Below are 14,566 nucleotides of genomic sequence, written 5' to 3'. Positions count from 1 at the left end.
AAACAGGGCGGGCACCCACCTCCTCGCTCTGTGGGGGGCGGGCTCTGCGCACTGCTGTCTAGGGAGGGCTCCTCTCTGGCTCAGCTCTCGCCCCCCCCCACACCCAGGCAACGCAGTCCCTCCCCACAGACCCCTGGGGCCTTCCCAGCTGCCGCCCCACCGGGCTGAGCTCCGAGGGAGGGAGTCCCAGGAGTCTGCACAGCCCTTCAGAGGCGGCAGCAGTCCCAGGCGGACCCCTCATCTTCCTCAGCACCACTCCCCACTGCCTTTCAGAGCCAGAAATGATGGGGGCTTCTCTTCCTGGCACTGGGACCCCGGGCTGGGACCCCTCGCTCGTCAGGTGGGGCCTCCACAGCCCAGGCATTCCTCCTGATTTCATCCGCCACACGTGGGTGTGGGGCCAGCCGCCCACCCCTCCCAGCAGTCTGTGTGGCGGCCTCTTCATAACCTTAGTTACAAAGCTTCTTTCTGTCCAGGCCCTGGCAGGGTGGCACAATGCACAGAGCATCGACTCGGTGTGTCACAGGTCGTGGGTCTGACCCCAGGTCAGGGCACCTATGAGGAGCAACCAATGCGTGCACAGCAAAAACGGGACAGCTGAGTGGGACGAGCTGACTCTCTCTCAGAGCAATGGGGAACGCTAAGACTCCCAGGCAGCTAGAGGTCAGGGGTTCTGAATGACGGTCTTCCTCCAGTTCAGCTGTGGGAGGCACCCAGTACTGCATCTACCTACGCCGCCACGTTGACCGGAACCCCAAAACTTTACAGGAAAAGACAAAGACAGCAGAAAGGAGGAAAACAGAGCTGACCTCGGTGAGCCGAGCAGAGCGGTGCCGGAGCCGGCAGTGGAGGTGAGGTTCTGCTCCATGCGCTGGTAATTCTTGATCTGCGTGGGGACTGGGATCGGAGCCGTCTCGCTGTGTGACGAGGTCGGCAGCGGACACTGCCTGCAGCCGTGATTCACGGAAAAGGAAAGAAATCCAAGTGAGACCAATTTTCTTCCATTTGACCCACGGGTGATATTTTGAGAAACAAAATAAATTTTAGAAGCAAGAATACACAAAGTTCTATAACTTTACTCACAAGAACACCCCCCAAATACAACCTTTTAGTCAGTTATATGTGCACATACCCGCCACACAGCAAGAACTCGTGCGAGGCCCGTCTGCCGGCAGCGCCCATGGGCATATCGTCTGGAGGAGAAAGAGAAAGCAGTCAGTTCTGCTGCGCCCTCTACTTACACGTGAGTGTCAGCGTGGGCGAACCCGGACACGCTCCGGGCAGGCCTGCCCTGCAGACCCTGGAACACAGACCTAGTGACCAGAGGACGGTCAGAAATGAAGGCGTCCTCACTGGAAGCAGTGCATGGTGGGTAGTCAGAGCTCCGCTTTTCCTTACCTGAGCCTGTCCGTTGTCTTTCGGCATCTGTGATAACACACCTTTGGAATGTCAGAGTAATCTGTTTGCCAGACCCCTCCGGGCAGGAGATGGGGAACCCCTCCTAGTTGCCCAAATTCCATCCCCACGTGCTGTACATGTTGACTGCTAACTGCCCCACACCCACCTATGTAAAAGGGTCTATCCTGTTATTCCACCTTTTATTCCAGTCTCTTCAGAGGGAAACGTGGATTTTCTGTACCGCCCTCGGCCTTCTCTTCTGATGTGTAAACTAAGGAGCAGACCTGCCCTCCCCCAGCCTCTTCTCAACCCACTCAGCTTGCTTCCCAGCAGCTTGTCAGTTTGTTCAAATAAACTCATAAACTCATACAAATTGGATGTTCTTACATTGGTATTAGGAAACAGCTTGAGGACACCCACTAGCTGACATGCAGTCTCGTCCATGAGTGGCAGCAAGTCACCACCGGACACGACCCAGCTTGATTCAGAGGCCGCGGCCCCCCCATGTCCACCTCTACAGCAGCCATCAGGCCTTTCCACGGGAAAGTGTCACATTTACTGCAGTATTCATGTATTTTTTCCACCATTTAACATGTGCAACTGGTTCACTGTGTCCCTTTTAAAATGTCACATAAAGGTTTTGAGTATTGTCACCCCTAATCCAATTTGCCCATAAACTCTGTGGCTGTTACCAAGCAATTCTGAGACCTTCCTCTAAACCCTTTCCTTAAATTTAATTTAACTTCTCTTATTCTGCTGGCTTCTCTATTTCTTTAGATACAAACAGAATCTGAGATCATGTCCTGTAATGTTTTTATATACCTTCAGAGTAGTTATTGCTTTATGGAAGATGATGGAGCAGATTTTAGAAAGGTGGATATGTAACGGGAATTCAAAACATTAAACCAAATGCCCATTTGAAAATGCCCCTACTCAAGAGTGTGATATAAAAGCTAAACAGTCCAACAACAAAGCCCCTGCCCAAACGGCACGGGTGGGAGCAGAGAAGCGGCTCACAGGAGTGGTCCGAGGAGAGGCTGTGCGGAACCAGGACAAAGTCGTCCGTGTCACAGGAGGAGGCCTTGCTGCTGGTGCTGGCAGAGTCCTTGGACACTTGGAGACAGCTGGGGGGGCCCAGTGGTGGGGAGGACAGGTGCTCTTCCTGAATATGCTGCAGATCTGCGAGGGACTAAAATGAACAACATAAAATTAAACTGGCCTAATAGCCTGCCCTGCGGTGGCGCAGTGGATAACGTGTCAACCTGGAACGCTGAGGTCACCAGTTCGAAACCCCGGGCTTTCCACATATGGGAGTTGATGCTTCCTGCTCCCCCCCCCCTTTTCTCACTCTGAAAATAAATAAAATCTAAAAGAAAAAAAAACAAAAACAAAAACCCACTGGCCTAATAATAAAGCACAAGTCTGAATAGCCAGTACACTAAAGACTATGTTTTTTCATAAAAGTGGGCATAATGTTTAATTCCATCTAAAATTTCAAAAAACCTCTTTGGAAATCTTCCCCCTAGAAAAGCAGTTTCCAATCTCTTTGTAAAAAGGCTTCTTAAATGTTTTCCAAAAGTGAGCCTTAAAAATGTATCCTGCCATTTGTCACATGTACCCATGTGCCTCTCCTAGTTTCTGAGCTGAGTTTGGACCGTCTCAGCATCCCATTTCAGTTCACGGCCTAGCACAGCAGATGGTCAACAGTGGTCCACTTAACGACAGAAATGAATGTTCAGGGATTTACGACGTCTGGCAAGCACACACAGTTTTACATCTCCAATAAAGAACACATACACTGGAAAGCAAGAGATTGATAAGATAACTGCATTTGTTTACACTCACACATACAGACACAAAATTTGAAGAACCTTAAAGGTATGGGCGTGTTTCATTTTTCCCCCTTTGTTGGGGGAGGAGCTGGTCTGTGGGAGACAGGACAGAAAGGGAAGAAAAACATAAACATATCTAATTAAGTGCTCAGGGCTAAGGAGCTATGTGACTTCGGCACTTGCCTAGTTCAAGGACGCCGGGGGCAGCTCTAACCGAATGCCTTGATTATACAATGGTTTTCTACAACAACGAACTTCATAACTTAGTATATATACATTGTGTTAAGTCCCCATTAGATTTAACCTTCATTTCCATTTAAGAAAAGATATTACATAATGATTTTAAACCCATCTTAAACACCCAGTCTCAGATCTTGTCACTTCCTCGTCTGTGTGTGGTATATACATGACATAAAACCTCATTACTCGTTGGAGAGAACCTGTATGTCTCAAGGAGGGGAGAGGGCAGGACTAACTCTACCAAACATCAACCATGGGCTAGGCACTTTTGACAGCTTTCCATGTATTATCTAACTTTCATATCTAACTTTCACCCCATTATAAAATCCATCTCACTTTTAAATAAACAAAATTCAGAAGATCAGGATTTGCCCAAGATCACATAATTAAAAAGCAGGAGAGTTGAGATGTGATTCTAAGTATGTCCACAACTTCCTGCCAATGGTTCAGGCAGAAACTTTCTGAATTTCTTCCTCTGCTATTTATAAATTATCTGCGTCCACAACCATCTTGGAGAAAGAGATGCTTCTCTCTGCATTCAAAGTCCATCTCTGCACCTGTGTTCTAATTCCATTCTCTCACTCGTCAAGGTCCTAGATCAACTGTCCTCTGGTCCCGACTTTCCCCCCCCCTTTGGGCTGGCTCTCCCCCTCTGTACATACACCTTTACTCTTCTTACATCTCGAATCCCTGAGACCCTCTCAATTGTTGTTACAGCACCTCAGTTGTTCATTGATTGCTTCTCATATGTTCCCTGACCAGGGGGCTCCAGCTGAGCCAGTGACCACTTGCTCAAGCCAGCGACCTTGGGGTTTCGAACCTGGGTCCTCAGTGTCCCAGGCCAACCGTCTGTCCACTGTGCCAATGCCTGGTCAGGCTGTAACAGGCACTATTTGTTTACAAGTATCACCTTCCCCAACCTCACAGGGCATAAAAAAGTGAGAGCAGTGTATTCACTGGTTCAGAGGGAGACGGCTCAGAAAGGTAGTTTCTTGCTGAAGCTTCCACAGCTCAGTAAGGGCAGACGTCAGGTCCACCTGGCCTGAGCCCCAGCAGCACCACTAACACTGTGCAGAGAGAGAATATCCCTGCCTGGCCTGTGGGGGCGCAGTGGATAAAGCGTCGACCTGGAACGCTGAGGTCGCCAGTTCGAAACCCTGTGCTTGCCTGGTCAAGGCACACACAACAAGCAGGCAAAGAACAACGAGGGTGAAACAACTATGACTTGATACTTCTCACCCCCCCACCCCTTGCTCCTCTCTCTGTAAAATCAGTAAATAAAAACTTAAAAAAAAAAAAAGGAAAAAGGTTGAGGGGAATGGGGGGAGGGGGATGTATTCGGGGTGACCCTATCTATGTAAACACAATTAATTAAATAAATAAATTAATTTTTTTTATAAAAGGTAAAAGGAAAGAAAAAGAATGTCCACAGTGCATTTACGGGCTCCCTCTGTGAACAGCAGTGACTGAGATGACTTTCAACAAAACCAGCACTTACTGGAGGAGAGGCAAAGCGGCAGGACAGCACGCCACCACAGGGGCCCCCGGGGACGCGGCCGGCAGACGCGGGCACAGGCACGGGCACCGGGCAGGCTGTGAGGACAGACAGACAGGGGCGCCACTGCAGAGCAGCACGCAACTCGTCTCGTAGAACACAGGTCAGACGGCTGCATCTGTGCGCTGACCACGCACGTGCATTCACCTACTGACTCAACGCAGCAATTACTAAGACGACGTCAGCTTGGATTTGGAAGGAAAAACAGAACTGCCGCTGAACAGACACAACTACAGGCATTTAGAAAAGGCCCATGAAATCTCAAGAAGCACAATGAAAAGTTAATTTTTATAATACAAAATACTAATTTCTCCATAAGCTTGCTTTTACTCTTTAGTAGAAATGCAAAAAGTGGTACTCACATTTTTTTACTGGAATTTGCTCAAGAAAAGGATGGTTAAAAAATGCTTCTGCAATGAAAAACAAGAATGCAACCTTTACAATGATGCTGACTAGCAAACAGGTCAATCTTGTCAACGTAGTCAACATAATGTCTTGCGATCATAAACAACTAACTTATTTAGTTGCCTCCATACCCTTTAAATGTAAAAGCATGTTTTTATAAATCAAAAACTTACCAAATTATAAGCAATTCTCAATGAAAAATTTAATTTTTAAAATTTTTTTTTTATTTTTCTGAAGCTGGAAACGGGGAGGCAGTCAGACAGACTCCCGCATGCGCCCGACCGGGATCCACCCAGCTCGCCCACCAGGGGTTACGCTCTGCCCACCAGGGAGCGATGCTCTGCCCCTCCGGGGCGTCGCTCTGTTGCGACCAGAGCCACTCTAGCACCTGGGGCAGAGGCCAAGGAGCCATCCCCAATGCCTGGGCCATCTTTGCTCTAATGGAGCCTCGGCTGCGGGAGGGGAAGAGAGAGACAGAGAGGAAGGAGAGGGGGAGGGGTGGAGAAGCAGATGGGCGCTTCTCCTGTGTGCCCTGGCCGGGAATCGAAGCCGGGACTTCTGCACGCCAGGCCAACGCTCTACCACTGAGCCAACCGGTCAGGGCCAATCAATGAAAAATTTAAAGCAGTAACTGTGGATTTACAGCACTAATACCAACACAGCGCCCGCGCCAGCGGCAGTAGGCTGTTCTGGCGTGTGGCCCCGAGCGGACAGCCTTGGGCACTGGGAGGTGCCGGCCCTGCCACAGGGCACCGGGACTACGGCTGCTCACTGTCCTGAGAGAAATCTAGGTGCTGACTTGTACACTAATTCTCTACCCTTCTATCACATAAGAGGTATTCCTTCGGCTGGTTTCAAAAAACTATTTAAAAAAACACATTTTAAAAAAACTCACGTCTTCACTATCCACCTAGAGAAGCAGCTTTGCGATAAGCATGGCAGTGAGACGCACACATGCCAGCTCATGATTCCACCGTCTTGATCTTCCTGTGTGTGCGAATTACTTCATTATTTCTTAGAAAACCCCCAAAGATAACCTCACTTGTCATGAAGTCTCCACCCTACACATTAAATACCAGAGCAGGCACGGTGAGCACAGCACCACACGGAGGTGTGCTAAGAAGTACAAGGTGAGGAGCAGCAGGCTTTGCTCAGGTTTAGACTAAGCTTCAGTCACTACAGTATCCTCCGCTCAAGGTGAGGAGCAGGCTTTGCTCAGGTTTAGACTAAGCTTCAGTCACTACAGTATCCTCCACTCAAGGTGAGGAGCAGGCTTTGCTCAGGATTAGACTAAGCTTCAGTCACTACAGTATCCTCCACTCAAGGTGAGGAGCAGGCTTTGCTCAGGTTTAGACCAAGCTTCAGTCACTACAGTATCCTCCACTCAAGGTGAGGAGCAGCAGGCTTTGCTCAGGTTTAGACTAAGCTTCAGTCACTACAGTATCCTCCACTCAAGGTGAGGAGCAGGCTTTGCTCAGGATTAGACTAAGCTTCAGTCACTACAGTATCCTCCACTCAAGGTGAGGAGCAGGCTTTGCTCAGGTTTAGACTAAGCTTTAGTCACTACAGTATCCTCCGCTCTGACGGACCGAAGAGTTTCACGAAAATTAACACCCACAGCCCCTTAAAGTAAACATCAATCACAACACTTGCAAAGGAATGGAAACGTCTAGAGTTTTGAAGAAAAACATGAGTATTTTACCTTAGATCAAAAATATACATATATACATAAATTCTAGTCTGACATGTAAGCTTTTTGTATGCTAACTTTTACAAGGACATAACGGGGATGAAAAAGAAAGGATATAAATGAAGAAACTAGACAGACTCAATGCAAAGACTCTGACACCACTTCCCAATCCATTGCAATGGCATGGAAAGTATATAAATACTTAGTATCACCTATAATTTTAAAACTATTATCCCTGAGTATGTTGTTTCATTGTTGACCCATGTTTCTTATGGTTATAGAGCAACTCTCAATTTAATTCCTGCTCTGAAAGATAAAAATATTTACCAACCTCATGAACCGAATTTGAATTCCAACTTCACAAAACAGTATTATATATTTGGACTATTCCATCCTTCCCTGTATAGAACCCATGAGGGCTGTCACCTACCGAGAACATCTACCAGGACAATGAACTGAGCGCCTCTCACTCCGGTTCCTCAGTCGTCCTCACACGGGTGACGCAGTGTTCTCTCCCTTTCACAGGGAAGGAAACCAGGGCACATACAGGCCCTGTATCTTCCCCAATGTCAAAGCCCTGGTCAGTGCAGGCCCTGTATCTTCCCCAGTGTCAAAGCCCTGGTCAGCGCAGGCCCTGGATCCTCCCCAACGTCAATGCCCTGGTCAGTGCAGGCCCTGTATCCTCCCCAGTGTCAAAGCCCTGGTCAGTGCAGGCCCTGGATCCTCCCCAGTGTCAAAGCCCTGGTCAGTGCAGGCCCTGTATCCTCCCCAATGCCAAAGCCCTGGTCAGTGCAGGCCCTGTATCCTCCCCAATGTCAAAGCCCTGGTCAGTGCAGGCCCTGTGTCCTCCCCAATGTCAAAGCCCTGGTCAGTGCAGGCCCTGTGTCCTCCCCAATGTCAAAGCCCTGGTCAGTGCAGGCCCTGGATCCTCCCCAACGTCAAAGCCCTGGTCAGTGCAGGCCCTGGATCCTCCCCAACGTCAAAGCCCTGGTCAGTGCAGGCCCTGTATCCTCCCCAATGTCAAAGCCCTGGTCAGTGCAGGCCCTGTGTCCTCCCCAATGTCAAAGCCCTGGTCAGTGCAGGCCCTGTGTCCTCCCCAATGTCAAAGCCCTGGTCAGTGCAGGCCCTGTGTCCTCCCCAATGTCAAAGCCCTGGTCAGTGCAGGCCCTGTGTCCTCCCCAATGTCAAAGCCCTGGTCAGTGCAGGCCCTGTGTCCTCCCCAATGTCAAAGCCCTGGTCAGTGCAGGCCCTGTGTCCTCCCCAATGTCAAAGCCCTGGTCAGTGCAGGCCCTGGATCCTCCCCAATGTCAAAGCCCTGGTCAGTGCAGGCCCTGTATCCTCCCCAATGTCAAAGCCCTGGTCAGTACAGGCCCTGGATCCTCCCCAACGTCAATGCCCTGGTCAGTGCAGGCCCTGTGTCTTCCCCAACGTCAAAGCCCTGGTCAGTGCAGGCCCTGTGTCCTCCCCAATGTCAAAGCCCTGGTCAGTGCAGGCCCTGTATCCTCCCCAATGTCAAAGCCCTGGTCAGTGCAGGCCCTGGATCCTCCCCAATGTCAAAGCCCTGGTCAGTGCAGGCCCTGTGTCCTCCCCAATGCCAAAGCCCTGGTCAGTGCAGGCCCTGGATCCTCCCCAATGTCAAAGCCCTGGTCAGTGCAGGCCCTGTGTCCTCCCCAATGTCAAAGCCCTGGTCAGTGCAGGCCCTGGATCCTCCCCAATGTCAAAGCCCTGGTCAGTGCAGGCCCTGTATCCTCCCCAATGTCAAAGCCCTGGTCAGTGCAGGCCCTGGATCCTCCCCAATGTCAAAGCCCTGGTCAGTGCAGGCCCTGTATCCTCCCCAGTGTCAAAGCCCTGGTCAGTGCAGGCCCTGTGTCCTCCCCAATGTCAAAGCCCTGGTCAGTGCAGGCCCTGTATCCTCCCCAATGTCAAAGCCCTGGTCAGTGCAGGCCCTGGATCCTCCCCAATGCCAAAGCCCTGGTCAGTGCAGGCCCTGTATCCTCCCCAGTGTCAAAGCCCTGGTCAGTGCAGGCCCTGTATCCTCCCCAGTGTCAAAGCCCTGGTCAGTGCAGGCCCTGTGTCCTCCCCAATGTCAAAGCCCTGGTCAGTGCAGGCCCTGTATCCTCCCCAGTGTCAAAGCCCTGGTCAGTGCAGGCCCTGTATCCTCCCCAGTGTCAAAGCCCTGGTCAGTGCAGGCCCTGTGTCCTCCCCAATGTCAAAGCCCTGGTCAGTGCAGGCCCTGTATCCTCCCCAGTGTCAAAGCCCTGGTCAGTGCAGGCCCTGTGTCCTCCCCAATGTCAAAGCCCTGGTCAGTGCAGGCCCTGTATCCTCCCCAGTGTCAAAGCCCTGGTCAGTGCAGGGATAAAACTTAAGCCCCGGTTCGTCTCATCCAGAAGCTTCTGTGGATTTCCATAATATACACTAACAGGCCGAAGCTCTGGAATAAGTTTTTGCAAGTTTCTATTATTATTGTAATTATTACTACAAAAAAAATAACCCAAACTTTTTTTCTAAAAATTTGAAGAACAGAGTTAACTTGTAAGCATTTTCATTAAACATATTTTTATGATTTTTCTGGTCTGTCAGTTTGAAGTCTTGCTATTTTTACATTAGAATGATTAGAATAAGTTAACAAACTATCCCCCAAAGAGGAGCTGAGACCCAGCTTCAAAGATAACTGTTCTTCCTAACCCTTCAGAACCTGGGTGCGCCCTCCAATATTACACAGTCTAAGTTCTTCATCACACAGGAAGCGGTAAAACAGTATTGGAATAGACTGAGACAAATTAAAGTACCTGGAAATATTTAGCTTTAATGCTTATATTATAAAAGAAGAAAGGTTCAGAATTAATGAGAGTCCACCTTAACATCTAAAACCCCAACACTGAGGCAGCAGCCCCTGAGGGGCACCCACAGTCCGCACTATAGGGCCACGCTGAGCCAAGCGCCACGGGGCACAAGTTCACAGGGGTACCCACAGGGAAGTGCCCCTCCCTGGCTCCCTAAACCCCATTTTTTTAAATTGGGGGCTTTTCTACCAAGATACAAGGGTGTTTCTCTGCTATTCCTTCTTCCCAGAGCCTTTCCCAGACATTTTCCCAGCCTTGAGCTCTGCCCTGGTCTATCCAGGCACCTTCTGACATCTGCATGCAGACGTCCGATGGCACCTTACACTCAGCACGTCCAGCCTGGCTGGACGGGCAGGGCTCCACCGCACAGCCCTGCCCGTCCAGTAGCCAGCAACGCCATTCTTCCAGCTGCTCAGCCCACAGACCCTGGGAGTCCATCCGAGTCTTCTCTTCCTCTCACACCCACACCAGTCCGCCCAGAAATGCCGCTGCCTTTACCTCCACAACCCAGAATTCAGCAATTTCTTACCACGCCCCCTGTGGCACCCCAGTCTACGCGGCTCCGTCGTTCACAAGGGCCACTGGTCCAGCCTCCCCATCAGGCTCCAGGCTTCGTCCCTGCCCTGCCCACCGCCCGTCAGCCAGACTGACCCCCATCCCGCCACGCCTCAAGCGGAAGCCCAAGTCCTTACCTGCCTACGTGACACGTGCCAGCTCAGGACGCTGGTTTGGCCGTTCGCCTGCCTGAAGGGCTCCTCCCACGTCCATCAAGCCTCTGTTCAAACGTCACTTTCCCAGAAAGCTCTTCACTGACTACCTTATTGGAAATTTTCATTCCTACCCACCCTCATTTCCCTCATTTTTTCCCACAGTACGCGTCCCTTCCTAACGGAGCGGATAATTGGAGCTTATACTCCGTCTGCATCTCCCCCCGACGAGAAGTGCATCAAGAGGGCAGGGGTCTGATCACCCCCCACCCCCAGGACACAGCAGGCACTCAGTGGAGATTTACACAGTAAGTGAAAGAAAAAGACAGAGAGAGCAAGAAAAAGTGGAAGTGACATTGTCTTCTGAAACCTCTCTAGTATCTTTTTAAAAACAAAACAAAACACCTTTCCAGAATGCACAGAAATAAAATTAGAAAGCATGCAAAATCTGAAAATATTACTTACCAAAATCCATTCTATCTTTCTGGTTTTTCTGAAGTAAACCCAAAAGGAGGTTAGCCAGATAAGGCGATGTTTCTCTGGGGATGCTACGGAAAGAAGAGCAACAGCTGAGTGGTGAGTTTATGCACACACGTTAACTGTGTGGCTTCTGCCTCAAATACGGGAGACAAAGGTGCACACGGGTCTCACAAACAGGACACGCCACAACAAGAGGGTCGTGCTGAAGCCTCACGCCTTCAAGGAGGAAAAGGCACCGCGCAGCTGCCTCTGAAAGCCGGCCCCAGTCTGGGCAGAGCCGCACGGCCCTCCCACGGCGGCACACAGGGCATTGGCACGGACAGGGCACTGACCAGGCTCAGACCAGCTCCAGTCTCAACACCGCTGACTGGCACGGACAGGGCACTGACCAGGCTCAGACCAGCTCCAGTCTCAACACCGCTGACTGGCACGGACAGGGCACTGACCAGGCTCAGACCAGCTCCAGTCTCAACACCGCTGACTGGCACGGACAGGGCACTGACCAGGCTCAGACCAGCTCCAGTCTCAACACCGCTGACTGGCACGGACAGAGCACTGACCAGGCTCAGACCAGGTCCAGTCTCAACACCGCTGACTGGCACGGACAGGGCACTGACCAGGCTCAGACCAGCTCCAGTCTCAACACCGCTGACTGGCACTAACAGCTGCTCTAGACTTCTCCGTTAGAAAAGAGCCACTCCCAATTCTTTCTGGAAAAGGGCAGAGCTAAACAAGCACAAGTGGAAAATAATGCAGCTTGCTGAAATCCAGTAGGAAAAAGACCCCTGACTAGCAATGGGAAAATGAGTAAGGAACAGGAATATACATTTCACAGGCTAAAAACTACAAAAAGGACATTAAGCAAATAAAACAGAGCCGACCTCACCAGGAGAGAGAATAATGCACATTAAATGAACAGCTAGCGTGTGCCGCCCTGTTGGTGAGGCACTGAGTCTGACGACACCCCACCTTGTAAAACTGCGAGGAGCCCTCTCTGCGGATAACAAACAGGAGAGGCCCTAGAGAGCAGCCCTCCGGCTCACCAGGTCCACTTCCAGGAATCCGTCCTAAAGACCTGCCCGGTGTGCCTGCATTCTGCCACCCAGCCCCCACGACAGCCTGTTCGTGGGAACCAGAAAACAAAAACAGGCATCTGATTCAACAGAATAGGACACATCTGAAACGCCATGTAGCCGTCCCAAGAACGCGGGAGCTGCTGAACCACGGCCACGTTGCCCTGAAGAGCAGAAAGGGTGGCGGACGGCTGACAGCGCGTGCGTGCGTGTGTGTGTGCGTGCGCGCACGTGTGTAAACAAATGTGCGTGAGAAGCATTCAAACATGAAAAAAGAGCTTGCATAAGAAAGACTTCACAAGACACACAGCAAACCCCGTGACCCTGGACAGTGAGGGAGGGCGGAGAGAATTGACTTCTAGCTCACGCACGACTGTTCTGTCTGCATCTCTTTCCCTCACAGAACACACACAACCGCCTGACCTGTGGTGGCGCAGTGGATAAAGCGTCGACCTGGAAATGCTGAGGTCGCCGGTTCAAAACCCTGGGCTTGCCTGGTCAAGGCACATATGGGAGTTGATGCTTCCAGCTCCTCCCCACCTTCTCTCTCTGTCTCTCTCTCCTCTCTGTCTCTCTCTCTCCCTTTCTCTCTCCTCTCTAAAATGAATAAATAAAATTAAAAAAAAAAAAAAAAAAAGAACACACACAACCTGCGTAGCTTTTTCTTCTAAATATACTTTGAAATGTGAGCAGGACTGAGAAACACGACAGCGCTACACAGGCCGCGATGGGGCACGAGTGCTGTCCACACTCCTGTCACGACGAATGCTGTCACTGTCACTGAGGAAAGGTTCAATAACAGACACACAGAAGACACAGCACTGCAGTCACAGGTGTAACGCTCAGTGGGACCAAACACCTACCTGGGCAGGATGCTCCTGCTTTTTTCATAAAACATCCTTAAGTCTTGAGGACTATTGGCCTGTTTTTATTTAAAAAAAAAAAAAATAGGTTTATTAATTAAACAACAGGAATAAAAATTCCAAATCATATGGTTGATGCTTATATTCTTGCTATAGGACATAGATTCTGAACTTGAAAGCATGGATTGCTGAGGAGCCATAGGTAGACAGCAGGAACTTAATAAAATCCATAAAATTATATGGATTTTGCATATATATATATATATATATATATATGCAAATTCCGCATATCTGGGCACTGCGGTCAGACTCTCGGAGAAGCCTGAAACTTAGAAAAGCTCAAGAACCACTACTCTGGAGCTCAGGGACCAACATTCACGGCCAATATGCATCTGGCGGGTACTCGTATCGTGTGGAACCCGGGTGTGCTTTACCTTAGGACGTGAAGGGCTTCACGGCCACGTCCCAGCCCCCCTCCCCCGCAGTGACAGCAGCACCCTCACAATGGGAGCCGTGAGCTGGGGCAGCTGCCTACACATACAGACCAGACTAAAAATTAACGGCTAACCCGGCTGCGTCTCTGATTTTTAAATGCCAAATAACTTCCGTTTGTTTGATGCAGTGCTCAGACCCAGAAACCCTCTCTGTGATCAGGCACTCTGCGCTCAACAGGAACATCATGATTATGCTCTAGGGCCGCTTATTGCAGGGTGCTAGGGGAGAGAAGGAAAGGGAGACGGACCCAAAATAATTCCTATAAAGCCTGAACAACTGGCGCTCTCCCCCTCAGCAGTGACAGGAGCAGATATCTGGATAGAATAGACAGTGCACAGCAATATTGCCAGACCTGCTCTCACACCTACCTGGATTCCAGAACCCCCAAAACCAGCCAGCAGGAAGCGCTGACATCACAACCCACACCCCCGTCCCCCCGGCCTGTTAGACTGACCCTCACTGGCGCTCACTGCCCTGGAGGACAGGCACCGCTTCCTGCTCAGCCCAACCACAGAGGGAAGGCAGATAGAAAAGGGGAAGGAGAACATGGTCTGGCTCAGGGCGCCGTCTCCGCCCGAAACAAAATCAGAATACGTCACGAAGAATCCAAAGACCCCACTTTCACAGCGGCCTCCATTTCATAAGTCACAGGCAACTAACTGCAAGATGAGGAGATCCCCAAACGGAGCCGATGAGACAAACATCAGGATACCTGAAAGGGAGGCTTTCCAACGAGGCACTGATAGATGACCGTCCCCACGCTCCACAGGTCCGCCTTGGCGTCGTACTGCTGAGACATAATCACCTCAGGAGCCTGGGGCAGGAGAGTCAGGAGACATAAGTTACATTGCTACATAATTAATGTGCATATATTAACTGACTGGAAAAGGTCAGCTGCTAGCAAAACTGCTAAAATAACAACCCACTGTGATATTTCCCTAATTAAAATGACTCTACAACGAACACTGAACTACTTTCTTACATT

The 14,566-nt window shown here is 50.3% G+C and overlaps 1 protein-coding gene across 2 annotated transcripts in view; it reads right to left on the bottom strand.

The window, feature by feature from the left end:
- ULK2 (unc-51 like autophagy activating kinase 2) overlaps positions 1-14,566 on the bottom strand; it is a 54,322-nt gene that overhangs the window by 26,327 nt on the left and 13,429 nt on the right. The window contains exons 8-15 of one of the 2 annotated variants that reach the window (XM_066364987.1): positions 14,294-14,395; positions 13,087-13,145; positions 11,136-11,218; positions 5,388-5,435; positions 4,969-5,063; positions 2,416-2,587; positions 1,133-1,193; positions 810-998 (exon numbers count right to left, since the gene is read on the bottom strand). In XM_066364987.1, the coding sequence (XP_066221084.1) occupies positions 810-998; positions 1,133-1,193; positions 2,416-2,587; positions 4,969-5,063; positions 5,388-5,435; positions 11,136-11,218; positions 13,087-13,145; positions 14,294-14,395 (809 nt within the window). The remainder of the gene's footprint in view (positions 1-809; positions 999-1,132; positions 1,194-2,415; positions 2,588-4,968; positions 5,064-5,387; positions 5,436-11,135; positions 11,219-13,086; positions 13,146-14,293; positions 14,396-14,566) is intronic. The other variant, XM_066364988.1, reaches the window with a different exon arrangement.

Source organism: Saccopteryx leptura, chromosome 2, assembly GCF_036850995.1.
Source record: "Saccopteryx leptura isolate mSacLep1 chromosome 2, mSacLep1_pri_phased_curated, whole genome shotgun sequence".
NCBI classification, from domain to species: Eukaryota; Metazoa; Chordata; class Mammalia; order Chiroptera; family Emballonuridae; genus Saccopteryx; species Saccopteryx leptura.
This window is presented reverse-complemented; position numbering and strand designations above follow the sequence as displayed.